The 23,051-nt window shown below is 38.2% G+C and overlaps 1 protein-coding gene across 1 annotated transcript in view; it reads right to left on the bottom strand.

Annotated features, from left to right (window-relative positions):
• The window catches only part of LOC104457516 (phosphatidylinositol 3,4,5-trisphosphate-dependent Rac exchanger 2 protein-like), a gene marked incomplete at both ends in the record, with an annotated part of 58,605 nt that overhangs the window by 23,696 nt on the left and 11,858 nt on the right, over nt 1-23,051 (bottom strand). Inside the window, 9 exons of the mRNA XM_010087708.1 lie at nt 1,991-2,208; nt 5,804-5,845; nt 8,709-8,837; nt 10,255-10,345; nt 10,680-10,762; nt 12,744-12,838; nt 15,562-15,741; nt 22,257-22,464; nt 22,809-23,031. Of these exons, the coding sequence (XP_010086010.1) occupies nt 1,991-2,208; nt 5,804-5,845; nt 8,709-8,837; nt 10,255-10,345; nt 10,680-10,762; nt 12,744-12,838; nt 15,562-15,741; nt 22,257-22,464; nt 22,809-23,031 (1,269 nt within the window). The remainder of the gene's footprint in view (nt 1-1,990; nt 2,209-5,803; nt 5,846-8,708; nt 8,838-10,254; nt 10,346-10,679; nt 10,763-12,743; nt 12,839-15,561; nt 15,742-22,256; nt 22,465-22,808; nt 23,032-23,051) is intronic.

Here is a 23,051-nt window from a genome sequence, read left to right as displayed (position 1 = left end):
TAAAAAGGCAACTAGTCATCTATAAGTATGGTTATCTTGAGTTAAATATGCAGAGCAATTACAGCAGAAATCAATACAAGTAATTCCATTCTTTATACAAACCTCCCCTAGCACCTTAAGCTAGAAAGATCAAATTGAAACCTGAGGCACGCATTTTTTTCTCCTCTAAGAACTGAAACAGTAAGAAGGCAAGGAATAACAAATTGGTTGCCTATAAAATGTGAATAAACTATATCTTACTGCCTATAGGAAGGAAAAAAGAAAACCCACATGATTTCCCTTATCTAAATAGTGAAATAACAATACCCCTTGTATTTCTGAAAAAGCAAAGCTACTAGAAATATTTTGTCTCCTGGTTCAATTTATGGAGTCTCTATGTACAGAGCAGTTTTATGAGCAGAATAGTCTGAAAATCATTCAGTGACATGGGAAATCTTTGCTCAGCTGCTCGTTCTTCACTGAACTCTGGCCATAATGAGTGTAATTTCCTTCAAATACCCTTGTTTAAAATAATACGGACCATTTGTAAGCAAAATAGTGCTGAGAAGGTAGTGAATAGGTTGCCTTTACTTTTCCCTTGGTTAAGAACAGTTAGACAGAAGAGACAAAATTTAATTTTATTTTCAACAGTGCATACTGCTGGTACCTGATTATGTGAAAATAGCTAAGTAGCCATCTTGAATGAAAAAAAACCAACGCATTCAGTGCTGTAAAGACAACAGTCATTTCATGATAACATGACAACTAAGCACGTGGGAAAATACAAGACAGGCACCAATTTAATTTACTCTTGAACTCTGAGGACTCCAGCAGCACCAGGACATGTTGGTGCTACTGGGTGCTAAAACGCATCCAAGACTCAAGACACGAGCCCAAGCTGCCCTGACCATGCTTTCTTCACATAACTCCTAATGTGGATAAACAGCCCTCCTGTTTCTCTCAGGCACTGACTTTATCTACTTTTAAGCTGCACATCTCATCATGACATACGCTGTCCCATGCAAGCCCACACAGGCACGTAAACTACCTGGGATGTAGCTGCTCACGCTGGCTTAAGTCAATGCTCTTCAACAATATGGTAGACTAATACTTTATGACTGTGATTTAGAAATACCTTTATTTTTATCGATCTCTTATGCTTCTAAAGTTTATCAGGTCAATTTGTCAGCAATTTGCTGCTGAGACAGACAAGGCAAGGAAAGAAGACCTCTGATATGAGGAACATCATCTGTTATTTGCGTGGACTTTTATACAGTAGGATGTACCAAATCAGTTATTTCCAGTGAGCAGCTCCAGAAGCTGAGAAGACTGCCGCAGAGCAGACCTCACAGACTGTTTCACAGTGCTTCTGGTTCACAGGAAACGGTCTAGTGTGAGAAGCAGCTTAAAAAGCTCAAGAAGCACTTTAGATAAATGAGGATTAGAGGACTACAAAGCCACGTCTCTTTTTCAATTGTTTCTTTAAGCCAAGCCTTGTGAAGTAACAGCAGATTTCCAATTACCCTGACAGGCTATGAGGATGTGCCCTATGACAGGAACAAAACAGAAGCATGTCTAGTCCTTCAACTGCTACAGACCTGTTGTTTTTTGGGGGAGGGAGTGATAAAATTATCCAAACCAGGTATTCTATTTATCTTGCACTGCTGCTTATTGCAAACTGAAGTTCTGGTTATTACCTAATAACATTCACTCCTAGGGAACAACTACAATAGCGGTGGGGAGTCAAGGGTAAATTCAGTATCTGCTAACTCAAACATACCACTGTCTTTCTAGAAAACATATTTCCTATATCACAAACATTTCCCATATCTGTAATCATCTAAATCACAAACTTTTGAAACAGCAGCCAATTAAGTAACAAGCTAAGCACAAAGGACACAAGCTAAGCACAAAGGACACAGAAAAATCACACTTATAACTAAAACTTTGTTTAATTTGTTCCGGGAACAAACATGGGCTATGACCAAGCATGCCACATAAGGAGTCTTACCAGGTTCGGTGAGAGCAGGGACTGGAAATGAAGGAGAAGACCCGCACTGGCTATCTGTTCCAACCACCTCCTGCTGGCCTCCGGCGTCTCCATTTCATACTCTTTGTTGTTGTCAAACATCTGATTTAAGGCCACCATCAGTTGCTCTGAAAAAGCGCAGACTGTGGCCACTAGGCTCTGACAGAAGACCATGTCTCGCCTTAGTTGTATCTCGCTATCTGTGATGGGTAAAAGCCAAAAGAGGAAAAGCAAAAATGGATCAGGAGATTAATTAACAGCAAAGGAACTGGGCTGGAATTTTTTTCTTTGTCTAAAAACTGAGTAATTTTAATGCAAAGTAAATTACAAGTTTACAGCCTAATGTTATTTACAGTAAATAGCACTCTGCAACAAAAAATGTCATCTTCCACATGAAATGATTATTGTATAATTATAAAATTATATAGAAATGTATTTAAAATATTGAATTTAAAGTAGCTCTTCATAAACAATGTAAGTTTATCTTGTAGATTTTAATGTACATGCCATCAATTCTATGTACTTTTGATGTTACAAGGTGACAGATGCGAGTCAGATCTCTTTGCTGCAATGTGAGAACCAGCTCAGCACAGAAACAATTACTTTCCACAGGAAAGTAAGGATAGTCAGAAGCTCTTAATACAACTGCATCATCTGGTCCACTCCACAGCTACCAGCTGGGTACGGCAGATGAAGACTGCCTGCTGTAAACTGCAGACAGTGCCTACAGGAGTGTTTCCATACAATATATATATGAATATGAAATCTATCACATAAGCACAGAGCAGCACTGCATATCCAGGAAGCAGCAGAGATTTATGGTGCCAGGAAACTCCAGGACAAGTCCCTAGGTAGAAGTCTATGGAACCATTAGCAGCTGATTTAAATCACGGACTAGCTAACCTACCAATTCATTCTGGAGAGCACAGGCATTAGATTAGCTAAAGGTCAAAAGAGTTAGAAAGGGAAACATGTTCTCAATAAAGCACAAAACTATGGTGATAAATATTCAGTGCTTTCTTCTTCTCTTTTCTGAAGGTCTTCAAGTATTTTTATCATTATGAGCTGCTAAGCAAACATCAATCACAAATGATATAGGTAGATTTAATCTTTCCCAGAGCAAGAGAAGAAGATTAGGTGATCTCAAGGTCTTTCCAAAACCTAAAATCTTTGTCCTCACTTTTAGATTTCTCTACCTTTAAGAGGCTTAGCTCCTTTTCCACTTTTACTATGGAGCTGGCAAGACTTTAAATGACTAGAGAAGTCAGTAGAAATAATTCTGTACTCACAAAATTAATACTAACTTTAAAAATATGCTTTCCTTGGACTCCCATTTTCCTTCTGAGACCTCCTTCAATCTTTTCCACGACTATTGATAATACTGACCACACTTTTGCTATCATTTTCAATCCATCTGCCAGCCGGTCAGGACCTCAGGAATGTTTTCCATAAATGGTCTAATCACTACTTCTTCTGCACTATGACTCAGTGCTTTTTATTTTGATTATTAAAATTAACCTCTCTCTCTCTCTCTCCAGTCTCTCAAGTTGTGCAGAATCTGGTACGAACAGAATTTTCCTCTTTAAAAACGCTACCCACCTCCAGCTTCTGACATCCCACTGGCTTCTCCATGGTCAAAAACCCTCCAACGTCACAGCAGTGCTCAGGGATTTGAGCCCAACACACATTCTGTCACCTCGCCTTGCTCAATTTTATCTGTTTGTCTGACAGCAGCTGATTTTCAGTGCCTTCCTCTGTACTGCCTGCTTCTGAAGCAGCCCTCTTTTATCTTCAGCACCTCATTTCCAAATCTCATCTAATACTACTTGAACATCAGATACTGCATATAAGAGCACCTTGGGTTCTTTTTACAAAAATATTTTTATACAAAATAAACTACAGAATTTACAAACTTACGAAACCATGTAAATAGGGAAAACTGTTTTTAAAAAGATCAAGTCTGGGGTATTTTCTCAGGTCACTTCTTATTTTAAAACACCTGAGGAATTACTAAAAAAAAACTTTTATTATATTTGGAAGAAATTTGACAACAAAGAAATTTTATATTCCCCTTCATAAAACTGCTGTTGTGTAGGATTTGATGGACGGACTACTCGGTGGATAAGGAATTGGCTGGATGGTCACACTCAAAGAATTGCAGTCAATGGCTCGATGTCCAAGTGGAGACCAGTGATGAGTGGTGTTCCTCAGAGATCAGTACTGGGACCGGTGTTGTTTAACATCTTTGTTGGGGACATGGACAGTGGGATCGAGTGCACCCTCAGCAAGTTTGCCGATGACACCAAGCTGTGTGGTGTGGTGGACACGATGGAGGGAAGGGATGTCATCCAGAGGGACCTAGACAGGCTTGAGAGGTGGGCCAATGCAAACCTCATGAAGTTCAATAAGGCCAAGAGCAAGGTCCTGCACATGGGCTGGGGCAATCCCAAGCACAAATACAAGCTGGGAGGAGAATGGATTGAGAGCAGCCCCCAGGAGTGGCCTGGGCTGCGCCAAAAGCAATGTGACCAGCAGATCAAGGGAGGTGATTCTCCCCCTCTGCTCCGCTCTCGTGAGATCCCACCTGGAGTGCTGTGTTCAGCTCTGGAGTCGCCAACATAAGAACCATGAAGCATAGCAGAACATAAGCACCTGCTGGAGCAGGTCCAGAGGAGGGCCACAAAAATGATCAGAGGGATGGAACACCTGTCCTGTGAAAAAAGGCTGTGAGAGTTGGGGTTGTTCAGCCTGGAGAAGAGCAGGTTCTGGGGAGACCTTATTTTGCCCTTTCAGTACTCAAAGTGAGCTTATAAGATGGGGACAAAGGTTTTAGCAGAGACTGTAGAGATAGCACAAAGGGTAACCAAAAGAGAGTAGATTCAGACTAGATACAAAGAAGAATTTTTTTTATGATAAGGGCAGTGAGGCACTGGAACAGGTTGCCCAGAGAAGCTGTGGATGCCCCATCTCTGGAGGTGTTCAAGGCCAGGCTGGATGAGGCTCTGAGCAACCTGGTCTAGTGGGAGGTGTCCCTGCTCATGGCAGGGGGGTTGGAACTAGGTATCTTCAAGGTACCTTACAAACCAAACTATTCTACAACAACAAAATAATGAAAAAATAATAAATTCATACAGTGCTGCAAGATGGTTAAAATAATCAGCTTTTACAGTCAAATGTGACTGCTTACTTAACACTAATGCACCTATGAACTGTAGAGAATCTAATGCCGTAAGTATTATTTTCTAAGTTTTGATTTACTGACATGTATTTTGCAGACACACATGCCTGTTCTGTGCTTTTGAAGCTGTACACTCTATGGAATGATGATCGAATAACACACAGAAAAATCAGACCCCTTCCAAAAAGGAGGGACTTATAAAAAGGTATTCTCTAAAAAAAAAGATAAAGGGAAAGGAATGGGTTAGAATAGTAAGGTAAGTCTGGAAACAGATGGAAATGAAGAGAAAATAAAAAAGATGGCAAATAGGAAAAAGCCCAAAAGAAGAAAGACAGCAGAAGTACTGTGCACAAGCTCAGTGATTTAACAGTTACTTCATCTGCCAAGATCCAAAGCAAACGACCAGAGAAGGTATTTTCCATTAAAAAAAAAAAAGCGCTGTGTTTGTTAGAAATGTCTTTGGAATTGTTATGTCCTTCAGGAATGCTCACTGTAAAGAGAGGTAAATCGTATCTGAGATTTTCGCCCTTCCTCTAAACATAGTATTCTGTCCAAAAGCAAAAAAAACTCAAACCATCCACATTGACATTACCCACTCCTCAAAGAAGCAAAATTACCTGTATACTCAAGCAGTGCCAAGAGTATTCGTGCCTTCACCTCTTAAAGAAAAAAGAAAATATATTGAGGTCATGCTTAAAGTGTTTTCACCAACATAACAATGCATTTGCAGTTTTTCATTTTATACTAGCTTAACTCCAACTTCTTATGTTATTAAAATATTGTCTTTCACTTATAAACAAACATAAAGATTCTTCCAAAATCCCAAGACTTTGTTCAACTTGTTCTCATAAGCCCAACCAAACAGTCAAATTAGAGGACATCTTTTCTTTTTTTCTGAATCGGGTGAAAAAGAGGGAAAACGGGGAGGTAAATCACCATACTATGTGTGAGGTTTTCATCCAGAAATAGCTCAGAACAGTACTAGCAGTTCTAGGTATCCTGACCATTTGTGAACACAATGCATAATGCAAGAAAGGAGAAAACAAGAAATGAAGATATGAAGGGAAAATTTAAGTGCTAAAGCATTTTTACACCTGCTTTGTGCTCATCTGATTTCAGTTAGATCCAGCTGCTGGTTGTGTCTCAAGTTTAATTTATACAGCCCTAAGCCTGTCTAAATCACAGCAGTCTCCCAAAACTGCCGGAGGGGCACATTTCTGCCGTGACTCTTTTCAACACTGAATTGCATATACCTGTCCAGACACGCCTTAGAAAGAGCATGAGAAGCTTGAGAAGCAATTAGTCACTTCCATTCTCCTATTTCTCCTTCATGCTATTTGTCCCAGAGAAGCCACAAGATCCTGGGCTTTCAGGTATCCTTTACAACACAACAACTCCTTGGTCCCACAGGCAAATCAAAACTATGACAAAGATGTGGATCATGATTCTTCAGAGTACTTCTCAGGAACAAGTATTAGTGACAACAGTTTGGAGGAGTGGGGTGGTGGAACAGAAATAAAATTAAAGAAAAAAACTACAAGAGAATAGAAAGATGTGATAGTGATAGAAAGATAGTGAATAGACAATGTAACGTGATAATTTTACATACAGAACATATATTTACATAAGAAGATGGCACAGAAGCCAGTTGCTGGAAGTCACTAACAAAAGCTCAGATGCCATGGATGGAAAGGGAGAGCCAAGAACTTTTAAAATTGGCAGACTTCTGAGACACAATGATGAGAGAATGTAAGACAGAGTGTGTGCTCTCCTTGAACAGCACAAGAATAGTGCCTTTTACTATTTAGCGCTCTGAACCGTGCACCATTCACAAGCACGGCAGTTGCAATATAGTTACTATAAACTTATTACCAAAGAAAACCTTTTTTAATCCTAATTTCTAAAACACCAGAAAATGGCAAATTTTATTGTTCTGTAAACAACAAGATTGCTTCTGATAAATATCACCATTACATTCCAGTAATATTGTAAAAAGAGTTCTGTATTATAGAGAGGCAGCAAGACATTTGGACCTTGTTGAACTCTCCCAGAAAATTTTGTGGTAGATTTAAAACCACATTTATCTGAACAACCTCAGCTCAATATTGAAGGTATATGACTAATGTTGAAATGGATTAAATCTATTAATTCTATTTATGGGCAAACAAGTTAAATGAAAATGGTCTGTTTAGGCTTGGCTTCAGAAGGGGGGGGCAATGAAGGACTGTTAAAGACACATTTCCATTCCTCTTGATTTGTGGAAGAAACCATGATTAATACTTGAATGTAATCTGGTTTACGCTGAAGACAGACCTGTAGAAAAAAGGATCCAAAAATATTTACTCATTTTTCAGTCATCGACAGCCACCATTAAACTAAAAGAAGTATTAGTGTTGGAGAGTCAACTCACTGTGATTGACTCCAAAAACAGGAGATATTTTTGTGGATACTTTTATAATTTTCTAACCCAGAGTCTGAAAATATCATTGTATCTGAAAAGAGAAATATCAGAATTCAGAGGAGAAGGAGTTTGTTCGGTTTGGCCGGTTGGGTTTTGGAGGTTTATCTTAATAACACTTATCACAAAGTTATTTTACAGTGATCTGAAATTTAGCAGTTTCTTTACAGGACACCATGGAAACTAGCCAGCAAAACAAAAGAAGCTAAACACATACACAAATCAATTAAAGCTAGCTCTAATGTAAGTTTTTGTTCCCATGTAGTCTCCTACTGTAAGTAGTTTTATAAAAATATTTTTTCTCATTATTTCTGTTTCTCTATCAAACAGCACAGGAAGAAAAGCAGAAGCTATAGGCAAGATTTTGTAGAGAGGAAATCCCAGTTAATTTCTTATGAAGCCAGGGGACAGAGCAGAAAAGTTCAGCTCACCTTGTCACTTGGTGGTAAAGAGGAGTAGCGTACTAAGGTAACTTTTAGACAGTGGTGGGAGGAAGGTGGAGGAGGAGGAGTGACAGGATCAGTTGTGATGGAGTGAGTAAGTGAGAACCAGTGGAAGACGTTTGGCTTCATGGCAGAAGAGGGAGCATGATTTTAGAGGGATAACGATTCCAGATCAATGACGGGTAAGAGAAAGATACAGGATAAAAGTTGTCCTGCAAAGTCTTCATTAAGACAGAAGAAAAAAGGGAGTTTAATTTCAAGAAAAGCTCCATTTTGGTGTTATCAGTCCCACGAAGTTCTGTGACAAATTAGTGAAGCCCACTGGACTCCAGCAGCAACTGACATGCAACACATGGTTCATTTGTTTTCTCTCGTCAGAAGAGACGATTTTCTCTTCAGTATCTGAAGCCAGTAGGGTGAGCATGAGACAGCTGAGATATACTCCACTAACCTTGTTACTAAGAACACAAAAACGTCCTGAAATTCAGGCATTTCCCACAGACTGTGTTCATCAAACCTTGCCTAGCAGCAACATCAAGCAGTTTTGTCTTTCTCCTTCCCTTCCCTTGGCTCTCTATCAGTAACAAAGTGTTTATTTATGCTCATATTGTTCTTACTAACCTTCAACGAATTTTCTGATATTCTGGGCAAGACTCCGGACGCTGCTGGGGAGATTCCAAGGGTCTTGCTTGATATGGAGTCGTAGCCTCTTTGGACAGTTAAGCTTCGGTTCCATTTTCTGCTGAAATTCTAAGCAAGGACAAAGATAATATTCTTCTGCTTTTAAACATCCTGAGAAAAGCCACTTTATTTCTTCCTAAATTTTTCACAGCTCAAGGAGGTGTGAACATATTTAACTCTAGTTAAAGCTAGGGTGACAGGTCTAACAGTTATCTAAGCTCCCTACTCAGACAAAGGAGAGAGAAAGCAGCATTCCCAAACACGATTATTTCTGAACCAGGTACATAAGACAGAAGGTGGCTGTCTCCATGGAGGAAGCAGGACCCTGGAATTTTTCAAGGGAAAATTAATTCAATCAGAAAATTAAACCTAAAAAAAATTTACTTTGCTTAACCTAGTCTATATTTCAAATCATTGAAGTGCTCCTTGTACAATTCATTAATAAATCAAGAATAAAACATCTGACTTGTCCATATATTGTATCAAACTGAACTTTTATTATACCACTGAAGGGATAACATTTTGTTGTGTGAGCCTGACAGATACTCAATATAAAACAGTGAGAAACACAAGAGAGCTGAAATGCTCTAAATTGGTCCTCAGTACCTTCGTCTCAAAACAGGAAACAAAACAAAACAAAACAAAAAAAAACAGAAAAGAAAAAGAGGAGGTTATGTGGTCTTCCATGCAAATTCAGTGAGAGAGAAGTACTTCAGGCTTTGTAAAACCAGATTAGTTTTCTTTGCCAAAAGACATATGCTAGATCAATAAAATCATAACCCAACCTACTATAAATATTAATACAACATTCAATCTCCCATTGAGGTTTTTTCTTTTCTTTTTTCTTTTTTTAAAAAAAACACCTTGGTTCACTTAAAGAAGCCCTTTGCATCACAATCTCATGGCTACCACCAGATACTTATTTATGCATTTAAGCAACTATGTGAGTGTTAACAGAGTATCTGAAATTACATACAGGATTTTTAAAAAGTAATTAATAATACTTATATAAGCATATATTTGGCATAAATATTACTGTGACTATAAATTTACATTTGCAAATTATGTATAAATCAACTTCACAAATAATATATCTACAAAAATAATAAACATCTGGCATTAGTAATGAAATAGATCAGAAACAGCTTCAGTAGTTGAGACAAAAATGTGATAAAAACACCTGCAATATAAAAAAACCCCGTTTCTTGCTTCAAAAACCTCCACAATTCTATAGCCAGTTCAGAGTCTACAATTTAAAGCTGACCTTCCAACAAACCTGAAATTCTTTCTTATGTTGTGCAGTAAAAGTGTAAGTCAGTTTTTAACTAAGAATAAGATCTACTTAACATGAATTTACACAATTATTGCAGAATACACCAAGGTTAAGCAATGCCAGTTCTTTAACACCCAGCTCAAGGACCAGACAGCCATATCCATGTACTCTTCAAACTGCCTTTTGGTTCTCATAGAGACAATTAAATGTTACCTTGGAGGCCTCGTCCTGGTGTGAAGTATTTTGTCTGCTCAAAGGCCCTCATCACAGCTGGTCCTTTCAGAAGACTGACAATTGAATCGACCTGTTGGGATCAAGGTTCTGTGAGAAAGATGGTTTTTTTACAGCAACAATCAGAAATTCTTTCTTTAAGAAATATGGACTACAGAAAAGCAGCTTTGGATTCTTTCTTACCTAATGGTTCTAGTAACATGCTAGGGAATGTTAGACTAAATCTAATGACCTGTTTAATTCACAGTTTTGAACTATTTACAGAAAACTGAAGGAGAATGAGCAAATACATACCATCCCAGTAAACATTGGAAAGCAAAAGTAAAAAAGAAAAAGAAGTATTTGCTGAAGATATCTTAGCTCAAACACGGACATTAATATCAAAGCCAAGAAAAGTAATCCCGTACTTGACCAAAAAGATGCTCCAAGCAGCTATGGAGCTTGTCCTGTTTATCATGGGAGATTCGAACACTTATGGGAAGCTCATCGCCTGAAAAATATTTTTAAATGAAAAATTGTTTAGAAGTTTCAGCATATTTTCCAAAATCTCTGTAGTTTAGATAATCTGCTTTGTGCACAGACTGATGCTTAGGCTTTCAGGATTATAGTAACAGCTCTCCCTGCATGTTTTGCCTTTAGTAGTCACTCGACAACACAGAAATAGCTCTTAGAGAAATTACCATATTCAAAACCCAACTGGACGTGGTCCTGGACAATCTGCTCTAGATGACCCTGCCCAAGCAGGGGACTGGACTCGATGATCTCAAGAGGTCCCTTCAAACCTCAACCATTCTGTGACCAGAACACACAATTCTTCTATGCTGGAGAACATCCTAAACACCAGACTAGATGTATAAGCAGTGTGAACCTAATACAGCAGACCACAAAGTCACTGAAATGCATTGACCATACATTTTTTTATAAGGTCTCTACAGACAATTCACAACCTTAATGTTCTTACTAATTAAGTGGTGCTGATATTTTAGTAATTCAACAAAAATACAGCATCCAAATCCTGTGTTTGACGAGAAGCTTTTAGAATCACATACCATATAATTTCCTAAGAGTACAATGGAGAAAGACTCTCTTCGGTCGTTGCCCTCAGACACTCACTCTCTCAGACAACGGGTGATGAAATGGACCTCTCAAAAGCTGTGAAAAATTGAGCTTAAAACTGTTCATCCTCCTTGCTATTGCAGTGACAGATAAGAAGTAGCCAGCTGATAATTTATAATCCAAATTTATTCATGGCCAAACTAGACTCATTTTTCTTATGTCAGTGAAACACTTAAGTAGCACTTTTCTCTCCTTTTTTTTTTTTTTTAAGCTCTTTTAGGTGTCCTTACAGCCAGTAGTTATAACCCTTCACAGGATTTTAATTGCAACAGACGGAGCATGGTGCCAAAGAGCCCTGATCTGGAGTTAACCAGGTTAGCTTTGGAACTAGAAGAAAATTAAGTCAACAGGAGAGTGGGAGTTTTGCTGAGCAGCAACCAACTCGAACACTGTATCTGCACTTGGCTAGCACAGACATATTCTTTTAGGCACCTCTGTTGATACTTCAGCTTGATGCTGCACAAGTTTGTATCACCTCATTTATAAGATACATACCCTAGGTCTCCTCTTCTATTAACAATTCTTTATGTCCTTCAGCCTTTCCTCTGTATCTGCTCAGGTCTCTAAGTATGTATCATTTCTGGACAGTAGCTGCCCAGAATTGCGTTATTCACAAGACATTTCAGATACCTTGCATAATGTCATCAATACTTTCCTGTCCCAACTCAAAATACCTCTCCTAGTACAACCAGCAATAAAATTTGCCTTCTCTGTGGCCAAGTCTCATTGGTGGCTCATATTCAACTAATGTGCCCAGTTCTTTCTTTTTCTAAATCATTCCCAAATTATAAACTCCCATCTTAGAGCAAATATTTTTTACTATTAGCCTCTGAGTATATAACCTTGTACTCCATGCAGTTAAATCCCATCACATTCCTATTAGCAGCTGCAATTATTTAAATATAATTTGTCATGGCATAAACAATAATGTGCTTCTCTCATATTCCTTCCTACAAACATACACAGCCATATCCTGCAGTCCGGGTGCTGACGCAGGCTGGGAGAGCATTCCGCACTCATCTAAAATGCTCCTTACTCTGTGCAACATAATGCACTGTCAAGGTCAAGGCATGAAAGTGGTTAAAAGCAGCGACTCTAAGAGCTCTAACTAATTCGGTCTATTCACAGAGATGCTGGAATGTTGTCTCTCTTTCACAAGACTCTTAAGTGCAGCACTAGTCAGGCAGAAACAAAACGATACAATTCTGTCGTGGGTTAAGCGCTAACCCACCACAATTACCAAGGAAGATGCAATTCTTATAAACAAAACCAACAAAACTGACAGGCAAATGAAAAGAATAAAACTGAATAAAAGGAACAGATGACAGATTCATAGCTGAATTTTCTAAACATACCTGAATCCATTTCATCACTGTGAAAATAAGAACTGCACTGACTGCTACAAATGCTGGTGAATGAGGCAATGGAGTTCCTATTGCTGTTGCAATCGCTTGGAAAAAAACACAAAACAAAAAAAGAAATAAAGTCATATCCTTTAACACAGGCTCAGAATCAAAGTTACGGGAATTCTTTCCCTTTTCCCCTCTTAAATTTAATGTTGAGATGGTCTGCACAATTCTTTACCAACAATAAAGATCTCTATACTTAGGCTATCGCATAATTTGCAATCCTGGCAGGACTCAGAGGACCAAATTGCCAAAATACATGATTCGATTGTCTCCCTTCACCTTGCATGTGAACAACTACTTGCAGAATGATAATATACACCTTCAATGCAAAACAACCAGCTTTTCTTACACAAGTGACAAGTTTTTGAAACTGTGTCCTCAAATATTTTAGTAAATCCATGTTTATATTCCATAATCCTAGTCCATAGCTAATACAAATAATGAAATACTGTGGTGAGAAGAGATTTGATCCATTTGAGTAGCACCAAAATTCAAATTGCAAACTATTTTTCCCTGCCAGACAAAATATAGTTTATGTTCCCATTTTTGTTAAGAGTTGTGTAGACATTTACATCTGTGACTTCAGTGAAAACTTTTATGCATACAAAATATCACCCACACCAGGAGATCTGGGGATGAAAATGTGTTTTTTCTGCTCTCTTCTCTCAAAAATAAATTGTTCTGTACAGCAAATAGATGGAGAACACACCTACTTCTGCAGCATAAACAGAGTAAAACATAGCCTTTGTAATAAAAATCCCATTAAGATAAACTTGAATTCAAAGTCTTCAGAGTCATTTAGCCACATGAGGATAGTTTAGTTTCAATGCAGGAAATGCTTAAGTAATTATCCAGCAGTAGGAATCTTAAAAACCCAAGTGTGTATAAGATAACGTAGAAGTGTACATAAAGGATATTTATATATAATGATCTAGTTTTGGTTTTATTATTTGGGTGTAGCCCGTCACCAAGATATGCATATCTATATTGTATATATAATGCTACAGTTATACCTGTATCCATGCAGTCTCTACTTGTTTTCTTTATTTTTGTATATACAGAAGTGATCTTTTACTAGTTTTAGCATACTGACCAACATTTCCTGCTTAAGGTTTTGGACCTGTAGCCAACCAGGTAAATGCATGGGGAAAACTTGTAAATGAAGCAATGTGATATAATTATAATCATACCCACTAAAGTAGGTAAAAATACATCAGTAACAACATGTTCCTAACTGAGGGTGAAGAGTCCCAAGGAGCATTAAGAATTTCTGGCTGGATATTAAGAAACGTTTTATAACTAACTCTATTCACTCATTAAAGTCTCCAAAGGGAAGACGAAGGTTATTTAAAACTGGTTTGTGCAAAGCATGAGAAAACAAAACACAGGAAAATGAGAAACAGATTGGATGTATTAGCTATTATCATTCTGCATTTTTACTCTGTTGTATTGTAAGAATGAAACCCTACAACACAAAACGAGAGCACTCTAGCAGCTGACATTAGCCTACTAGTTCTAATATCCACAGTGGCATAATGGGATCTGGAGATTTTAAGTACTGCCTAATGTAATTATTTAAGCAAAGAAACAAAAAACACTCCAACAACTGTTTTAAACTCTGATTTTATGATTATTCTACATACAGAATCCTAGATTTTATCATTCCTAAACAGCCAGAATGGACTTTAAATGACTGGAATCAGAATAAAGAAAACATTCTAAACAAAGAGACACTCGTTTCCTAAATCCCATCTTCTTTCTTCTTATACAAATCTAGTACCAACTGAGGAACTTCCCAACTGGAACAGGCGCAGGCCACTGGAGCAGCTCCTGCACAATCAGTTTGACACATCATAGCCATGCAGAAAACCCTAAATGCACTTCATCTGGAACAGCACTTTGCTTGTGTGTTCACCATGGTTAGAACAAGATGGAATTAATCTATGTAAATTAATCTATTTTTATTTCTGTTCAAATTTATATGCATATTTCTGTTTTTACTGTGACAAAGAGTTCCCATCTACCACACTGCAGAAATCAAATATTAGTTTACGAAAGAGATCTCAGAAACACAGGGTTCTGTAGAAAAATGATGATCCTACTGAGATTCTACTTCCTGAGCATAATAATGAACCATTATAATGAACAAATAATGAACCCTTATTTTACTTGCAGCTAAAATTTTAATTTAGATTTTATATTATGTAGTTAACCAATTCTCTCTAAGCAATGGAAGATAATCTTTATAAGACCTATGCTTGCTATAATTACTCCTTCCTTTTCAAAACTGTATTTTAATCCACAGTAAACGTGATGCACTACAAATTCTATAGATGTGATCACGCTACAGTATTTTGAACGGAAAGTAAGGCATCTATGTTGAGAAACAGCTTTTTTTTTTACTTTAGATCAGCAAGAGTGGTGGCTCTGGCATGTTGCTTTCCATGGCAGTTACTCAGTTTGTTGTTGGGGAACATAGTAACAGAAATTATTTCTGGTTTTTGTAAGACAGGTAATCTAAAGTAAAGCTTTACAGCTCTTGCTATGATATCCCACAAAGCTTAGGGATACTGAGATCTAATAGCTAACCTCTACTCATAAAAGAGTTTATTTTACACACCTTGTAACACATCTTGATGCTAGATATTTCTCTGTTAGAAATATCAGAAACATTATATGCCGATATTCTTCATAGCCACTTGAGAGTCTACAAACCCACAGGTTTGATTCAGTTGACAAATAAAAATATTACTAGTAAAGTTACCTGTAAGAATCCCTGTTGCTGACAGTATCATGACCAGAATCTTCTTGTTCATCACCTGTCACACTGAAACAGACTTTCTTCCCATTCCTTTCCCCCTTTTCATTGTCACTGTCTGCCGGTATTAAAGGCTCAGGCGTTTTACGTTCTGATTTGGGAGAATATGTTATTGAAGAAAGAAGGCTGCGAGGAAAAAAAAAAAAAAAACCAACAACAACAAAAAATGTTTTTCAAAAGTGAGCTAACAGGATAATACTTCCCATCAACGTCCTCCAACTATTATTCTATTATACATGAATAAAGCATCTTAATTCAGTCCATATCTATTTGAAACAAGGGAAGAAAGTGACTGTAACTGTGAAACGCATTACCATCACCAAATACTCAGTCTTGTACAAAGGCAATGATTCTGGCTGGTGAAGAAATACAGCACATTCTTGATCACTTGGGGTCAAATTTTATAACAACGTATCTATTTTTAAACACAAACTATGTATTCTCAGCACAAATCAAGAAAACAAACCAAAGAAGCTACATCTCTGTGAAAAGCATATTCTTTCTCAATTATTGCAGTACCAGATATGCCAGCCTGCATCACAAGCTACTTTACTAAGGCATTTTAAGAATCTTTACTAACATATCTGTGTATTTCCTGACATTCAAAGTGTCTAAGCCACTAGCACTAATAAAACTGATGATTAATCTACAAGCTTCTGTGACAAGGACAAAAGTGACATCCAGTCAAGAAGAAGGAACAGTGCAGACTGCTACATTTAGAACATGCACAAATATTGGAAGCAAAGGATTCATATTTTTGGGTGATTAACTTGTGCTGAGATGTTCTAATTTACTTTCAAGATCAGAACAGCTATAATGAGCAATTGTCCTCTAATTCCTAATACTCAAACACCCTGTTAGAATGACATTTTCAAACTAATATTTGGATTTGAAAGGCAGTATCTTTCTTGCAAAAGCTACTTTCTAACTACCTGAAAACACAAGACACTGAATTAAACTTTTTTTCCTGTAGAGTACTTAGCCACAGTCGCAGCGTTTTACTGTAGGAGCTGCCAGAATGATCAACTGGCAAGTTATTTACTAAATACATGGCAGGATTCAAACATTTGTTAGAGCTTTCTGTTACACATAATTCTTACTTCTGAAGGAAAACTACAGGAGATGCATATCTTTTGCGGAAAAAAAAAATGCTGCCCTAAAGGGTAGCAGTCAGAATTCCTTCCTTTACCCTTATTCCTCTCCATATTAACATTGTTACATCATGCAACGGGGGAATTCTGTAAGTGTTTTAGAGCTCCATCTTAATTTATCGGGGCTCTGCCAGTCGAAGCAATTCATTCTTAATCCTAACAAAGTTAAGTTTGTTCAGCTACAGTGACATCAGTACCGAGCTATCCATTTCTCTGTTCTTCAGACAAAGATATTCTACCAGAAAACAACCTGATCCTAAATTGCTCTTGAAAGCTGAAGTTTCTGGGCTTGAAGCAGTGACTTTTTGCATATAAAACAGACAAGGTGTTCGACATCATGTTCAACTATAATGTTTTTGAGTAATTTCCTGAGTCTCAGGAAAGGACAGAGTTTTAAGGAAGACATTAAGAGGCCATATTCTTTGGAAACACAATAGGGTAGACTATCCTTAGCACACTGTCTGTTGACTGCATTAATACATACCTCAAATGGTGTATGTATTGGGGTTGTGTGGTAGGGTTTTGGCAGCACGGCAGGGGGTAGCTACAAGGGTGGCTCCTGTGAGAAGCTGCTAGAAGCTTCCCTGGCTCCGAGTCGCGTGACAGTGGGAGTGCCTCTGTGACAAAATATTTAAGACGGGGAAAAAAAAACCAAACCTGCTGCAGACCAGCAGCAGAGAGAGGAGTGGGATGTGAGAGAAACAACTCTGCAGACACCACTGCCTGTGAAGAAAGGAGGGGGAGGAGATGCCCCAGGCACCAGAGCAGAGATTCCCCTGCAGCCGGTGGCGAGAGGGCAGCCTGTGCCCCTGCAGCCACGGAGGGTAACAGTGGAGGAGAGATCCACCTGCACCCGTTGGAGGACCCCACGTGGGAGCAGGTAGCTGCACCCAAAGGAGGCTGTGACTCTGTGGGAAGTCCGTGCTAGAACAGCCTGTGACTGAGGGACTGCACCCTGCCAAAGAGACCCACACCAGAGCAGTTTGCAAAAAACTGCAGCCCGTGGGAGGGACTCACACGGGAGAACATTTGTGGAGGACTGTCTCCCGTGGGCAGGACCCCACGCTGGAGCAGAGGAAGAGTGTGAGGAGCCCTCCCACCCTGAGTAGGAAGGAGTGGCAGAGATAACGTGTGATGAACTGACCGCAACCTCCATTACCCATCCCCCTGTGCCACTGACAGGGAGAGAATCGGGGTGAAGTTAAGCCCGAGAAGAAGGGAGGGGTGGGAAAGATTATTAAGATTTGGGTTTGTTTCTCATTATCCCACTCTGATGTGACTGGTAACAAATTAAATTTATTTTTTCCCCAAGTCAAGTCTGTTTTGCCTGCGACCATAACTGGTAAGTGATCCTTCCCTGTCCTTGTCTTAACCCACCAGGTTTTACCTTTTTTCTTCTTCTGATTCTCCTCCCCATCCCACCACGGCTGGGCGTGGGGGGAGAAGGGGAAGGAGGAGTTAGTGAGCGGCCGCATGGTGCTTATGGCAGCTGGGCCTACCCACTACAGCATTTCAAGCTTGGTCTCACTGAAATCATGACCTGATAGATGTTAACACAGGGTTTGATATTAACTTTAGGGGAACAATGAAGATAAGTAAGGCTCTTTAGCAAATCTTTTCACCATTTCTCCGTGACTTTCTCTGGCTGAGTTAACAAGAGATGGACAAGAGACCATCTCTTGCAGGATTCCATGAGGATGGGAAGAAAGAGGGGGCCCATATTTTACAGCAGTGTTCAGTTTTGATCTACCTGCTAGAGCATATATGATTTTGAATATGTCCGGAAATAAATGTGTTACAAAAATGTAGACCTCAGAAAGTCAGTTCTTTGTGCTTGTCAAACTGATTAGTACTGAACTGTCTGAATACGAAAATAGAAAAGGGGTTCAAAAAAGGATTAGATAAATTCATGGCAGGTAATTCTAGCAGTACACTTAAAACAAAAAGTCCGTTCCAAACACTGCCTGCTGGAAGATAAGATGACGTATGGACAAGGTTTAATCTATACTTTTGTTTTTTCTTTTTTTCCCATTATCATCCTCTTCCAGGAAAACAAGAATGGGCTTTGGGCAGATTCATTCTGGTAACTTACTGTGGATTTTGTTGTTTCAAGAAAACAATCAAGAGTAAGAAAAAAGTACAAGGAACTGCAATTTCAGCTCCTGAAAATATCTTCCCCTGAGTATTTGTCAAGATGCAGACAGACTATTATATCCTCTTCTTTTATGTGACTGTTTAGTCATTGCTGCCAAGATCTCAGTAAAAGACTGATGAAGGTAGCTGTAGCTTTTTCTAAGGGAACTTTTCTCTTTCTCGCAGCAGGAAGGCTCTTTTTCTGAGGACAATTTTTTTGCTGAACTACTATGAACGAAAGCTGGAGCTGTGGATAACAGAGCTCTGGAGCTGGTAGTTCCTGAGGTCACTGGAGTGCTGTTAGAAACTCAATTCAGGGAGTCTGAAACACACAAACCCAAGCCTGGACTCAAAAAACCCACAATAATCATGCATAAATAGACTTTTATTTTTTAAGTCTTTTTTTCTTTTTAAACAGAACACATGCACATTACATATACTTTGGAGATAGGTCTACCCCGAACTAAGTTATCTTAGACACCTATCTCTCAGAGAAGAAGTATGTGTATGAGTAGCAATTAATAGCTAGAAGGTCTCTGTAACTATGCAGAAAATTTCCATAAAACAGAGAAATTTAAATCTGGACCACAAAAAATCCTCACATGTGGAATTAATCCTATATGCAAGTCAAATCAACGCAATCCTAAAAGTATGTCAGAAACAAACAAAACCTGATACGGTCGATCAAAGCATTAAAAACAGATAGCCACGGACAGTAACAAGAAACCTATGCAACCTGTGAGCTGCTTTGCCTTTTCCTCACTCCCTGCAGGCTCGGAAAATGTTCAAGCCTCATGTATACTCCCAACAGACATCCCTCCAGAAAACATCTGGGAACATGGGAGCACACTGACTGCACGTGAACCAAAAATACAGCAGAGTCACCTTATAGAAAACAACCTGAAGAATTTTTTTCAGTATAACACCTAGCATCGATGGATGGTATCTGGCAATGGTACTAAAGAAGTACTGGGACACCATTAAAATGTTTGAATGAGGAGTTAACGGAACTTTGAGAGGCTGTGGAAAGGGGATATACTTCCTTTTTGTGTGTATCTCTCCTTCTCTCTCCATTACTACTGTACTTCTGATTCAACCCAATGTCCCCAAGAAGCCATGATGGAAGTTGTTATGAAGATAATGCCAGTACAACACAGTCTTTTCTTAGACATCCCCTTCCCATAATCCACAAGCTCTCTCACACCTGCTCTTCAGGTGAAACACACTCGTTCTTCAGTTCTCTTTTGTTCACTAACAGATACGAGAGGTTGGGAAGACACCACTGCCCCAAGATTTTGAGGGTTGAGAGAGAGACCACTGCTGACCTTAGTACAGAGCAGAAACATCTAGTAACATGAAAGAGCAACAGCTTTTTCAACAGTACCATTATAAAGAGTACCACAAAATCATTCAGTAACCTAATTTTTTATCATTATCATATAAATTTATAATTGTGATACTGTATTCATATTTTATAGCCTGAGTAATAAGCAATTCAGTAAATGAAGACATCAATGTCGTTGTTGCCCTTAACATAACAGAAAACAAAGTTCTACAACCTTTGTAAAAAATTTCAAGGATGTTTAAGCATGTACTCCTAGCTGATGAAGTATTAATATTTCTAATTAAAGCAAAGCTGTTCGATTATCCTATCTTATATACTCTTCTTTTGTTTCTTAGTAGTCCTAAATTTTCTCTCAAGAGTTAATTAGCAGCTATAAATATGTTCTAATATAGTACACCACGTACTGTTGAACTGCTCACACCCACATAGTCCTGACTTCCCTCTTCCCTGTTCAGCACTTTTGAGTAGGTCCCTTGGCTATCCTGTTTCCGGTACAGAACCGCTTTTCTTCACAGTAATTACACACTGGCAGTCCACTCAAAAGTCCATGAGGAATAAAACAATGAAAAGTCATCACTGTTACAAATAGCAAAAGGCAAAATCTGCTAAATAAATCTGTGCATCTTACAAAAGCTCTGCTACAAGGTCAGCATACAGGAAATTTATGAAAGAAAAAGTGAACCTTTGTGTTTACTGTGACAACTGTGTGACTCTTAAAATTAATATATGTATATATATTTATATACCTGTACACACAATCTATGTGTGTGTGTATTTTTATATAAATGTGTATGAAAGAAAGGCTCAGAAGTTCCTGTGCTTTTGCATCACCAGCTCATGGGAGTGGAAAGGAAAGGCGTGGCAGACTGGTAAGTGGAACCTCCTGAAATATTGACTGAACTTCCATATATAATTTTCTGACTTCCTTGAGGAAGAATGACAACACGGGCTTCACAGAGTAATTTTTTTCTGAGTGCACCTAAGCACTGAAATTATCTTCAATCTGACTTCCTCTTAAGCATGATAATTAGCAGAATTATGTAAAAACACAGAAAACAACCTTTTCTTTAAAAAATTTCAGGCCACTCTTACTTTCATTCCTATTGCAGCATGTAATACATTCAAGCTACTTGTTACTGTGCAACTATTACATTACATTACTACTAGAACATTGCCAAAAAACCCTACCACTCTGAAATAACTATGAAAGGACAAATCATTCTACAGCCTTCAAAATAACAGAAGCAGCAATGATACACCACTTTTCCCAACTGGAGATCATGAACGACTGGCTTCTAAACTCAAAAAAAATACATTATTTGTATTTTCAAAATGAATAATTTCTGACATTTCCATTACATATGGGATCTTTCAAAACTGAAAGGCCTATCATCCTTCCTCATGCAAGACAGCAGACAGACTAGAAGTCAACCCACTTACCTCACCAATGGAAAAGCAAGTTTTAAATCCTTGTCCTGAATTAGGACAAACTGTGATGAGACTCTAAGTCTCCAAAATTCAAGACAAGTGTCCTAATCACTTAAGAGTGGCTCACCCTGGATCTATATTTCTTCATTAAGGCCAATTTCATTTTGAAAAATGTCAAATTAATAATCTTCCTACAGGTGAAAAGTGCTTTACCTACAAACTCGTTTTTGGGACTATCCATCAATACCCAAAGAGTTAAATAAAAGCAATTTTTATACCTCTGCCCTTTGTTTCCATTCCTAGTGAAATTTTAGAAGATTTAGGCCTCATATTTCCCTCACCTCGAAATAACTAGCAATTCCAAATTCTAGAGAAAAGCTACAAACTAAAGTGACAAAAAATCAGGGATGCTGTGAAAGAGAACAAAATATAATTTTACCTACACTTAAATTCTTTGCCTTATTTCAATTCTATATGAACTCAACATTGATCCCACACTACACAAAAAGGCTACTCATATTTATTGAAATTGAAACATTACATGGAAAAATTAAAGGCAAGTCCAGATGGTAACATTTACTCACTCATCTATTTGACAGACACATGTTTCCACCTCTTTCAGTGCAGCTTGTAATTTGAACAGCAATTTTTGATAGACGTCTTGTGTTTCTAAATCTTCTTCTTTTAAGAGGTACCGCAGACCATGGCCCTCTTGCTGGCCAAGAGACTGTCCTGAAGGGGCAGCCATAGTAGTAATGGTATGTTGGACATAAATCATGGGATTCAGTTTACCTGGAATAATCCAAAGAGGTTACAGCATTATCTTATTTTTCAACATAAAGTTAGTAAAATACCTAACAGACATTGAAATATTTTCCTGCTTAAAGCTTCAAGTAATTATTTAATTTTGCATTTTATTTTGCATATCAAAGTCAAGCTATGTAAACAAAAAGTTATTGTAAAATTATGACTAGCCATTATTATGCTCTCAAATGAACCTAAATATCAAAAACAGGGAGATTTCATAAAGCCTTGTCCTTAATTTTAATATCTGGGTCATAAACCTCAACCAGGTACCTTTTAAGACTCTATAACAGAAGCATTAGAAGTAGTTCTTTCAAGCTCAACTGACTTACCGTGATCAGTGTTTTTATTTTCTTTTTCATGGGAAGAATGTTTTCTGCTGTCTAACTGCACACCAAAGGCACTACCAAGGGAAGTTGAGGTTTTAGGGTAAGACACTTCCATCACATTGATATGGCAATTGGTTGGACAGAAATCACTGCTGTGAAGTGGTGAAATCTTTGACTTCGCTTGTTTGAAGGCAGGCCAAGCTCTGTTTTTTAATACTCTTGAAAACTAGAAGTGAGAAAGAAAAC

The sequence above is a fragment of the Pterocles gutturalis genome, unplaced genomic scaffold, assembly GCF_000699245.1.
Source record: "Pterocles gutturalis isolate BGI_N339 unplaced genomic scaffold, ASM69924v1 scaffold25226, whole genome shotgun sequence".
Classification (NCBI taxonomy): domain Eukaryota; kingdom Metazoa; phylum Chordata; class Aves; order Pterocliformes; family Pteroclidae; genus Pterocles; species Pterocles gutturalis.
Note: the sequence above shows the minus strand (reverse complement) of the source record. Positions and strands in the feature narration are given on the sequence as shown.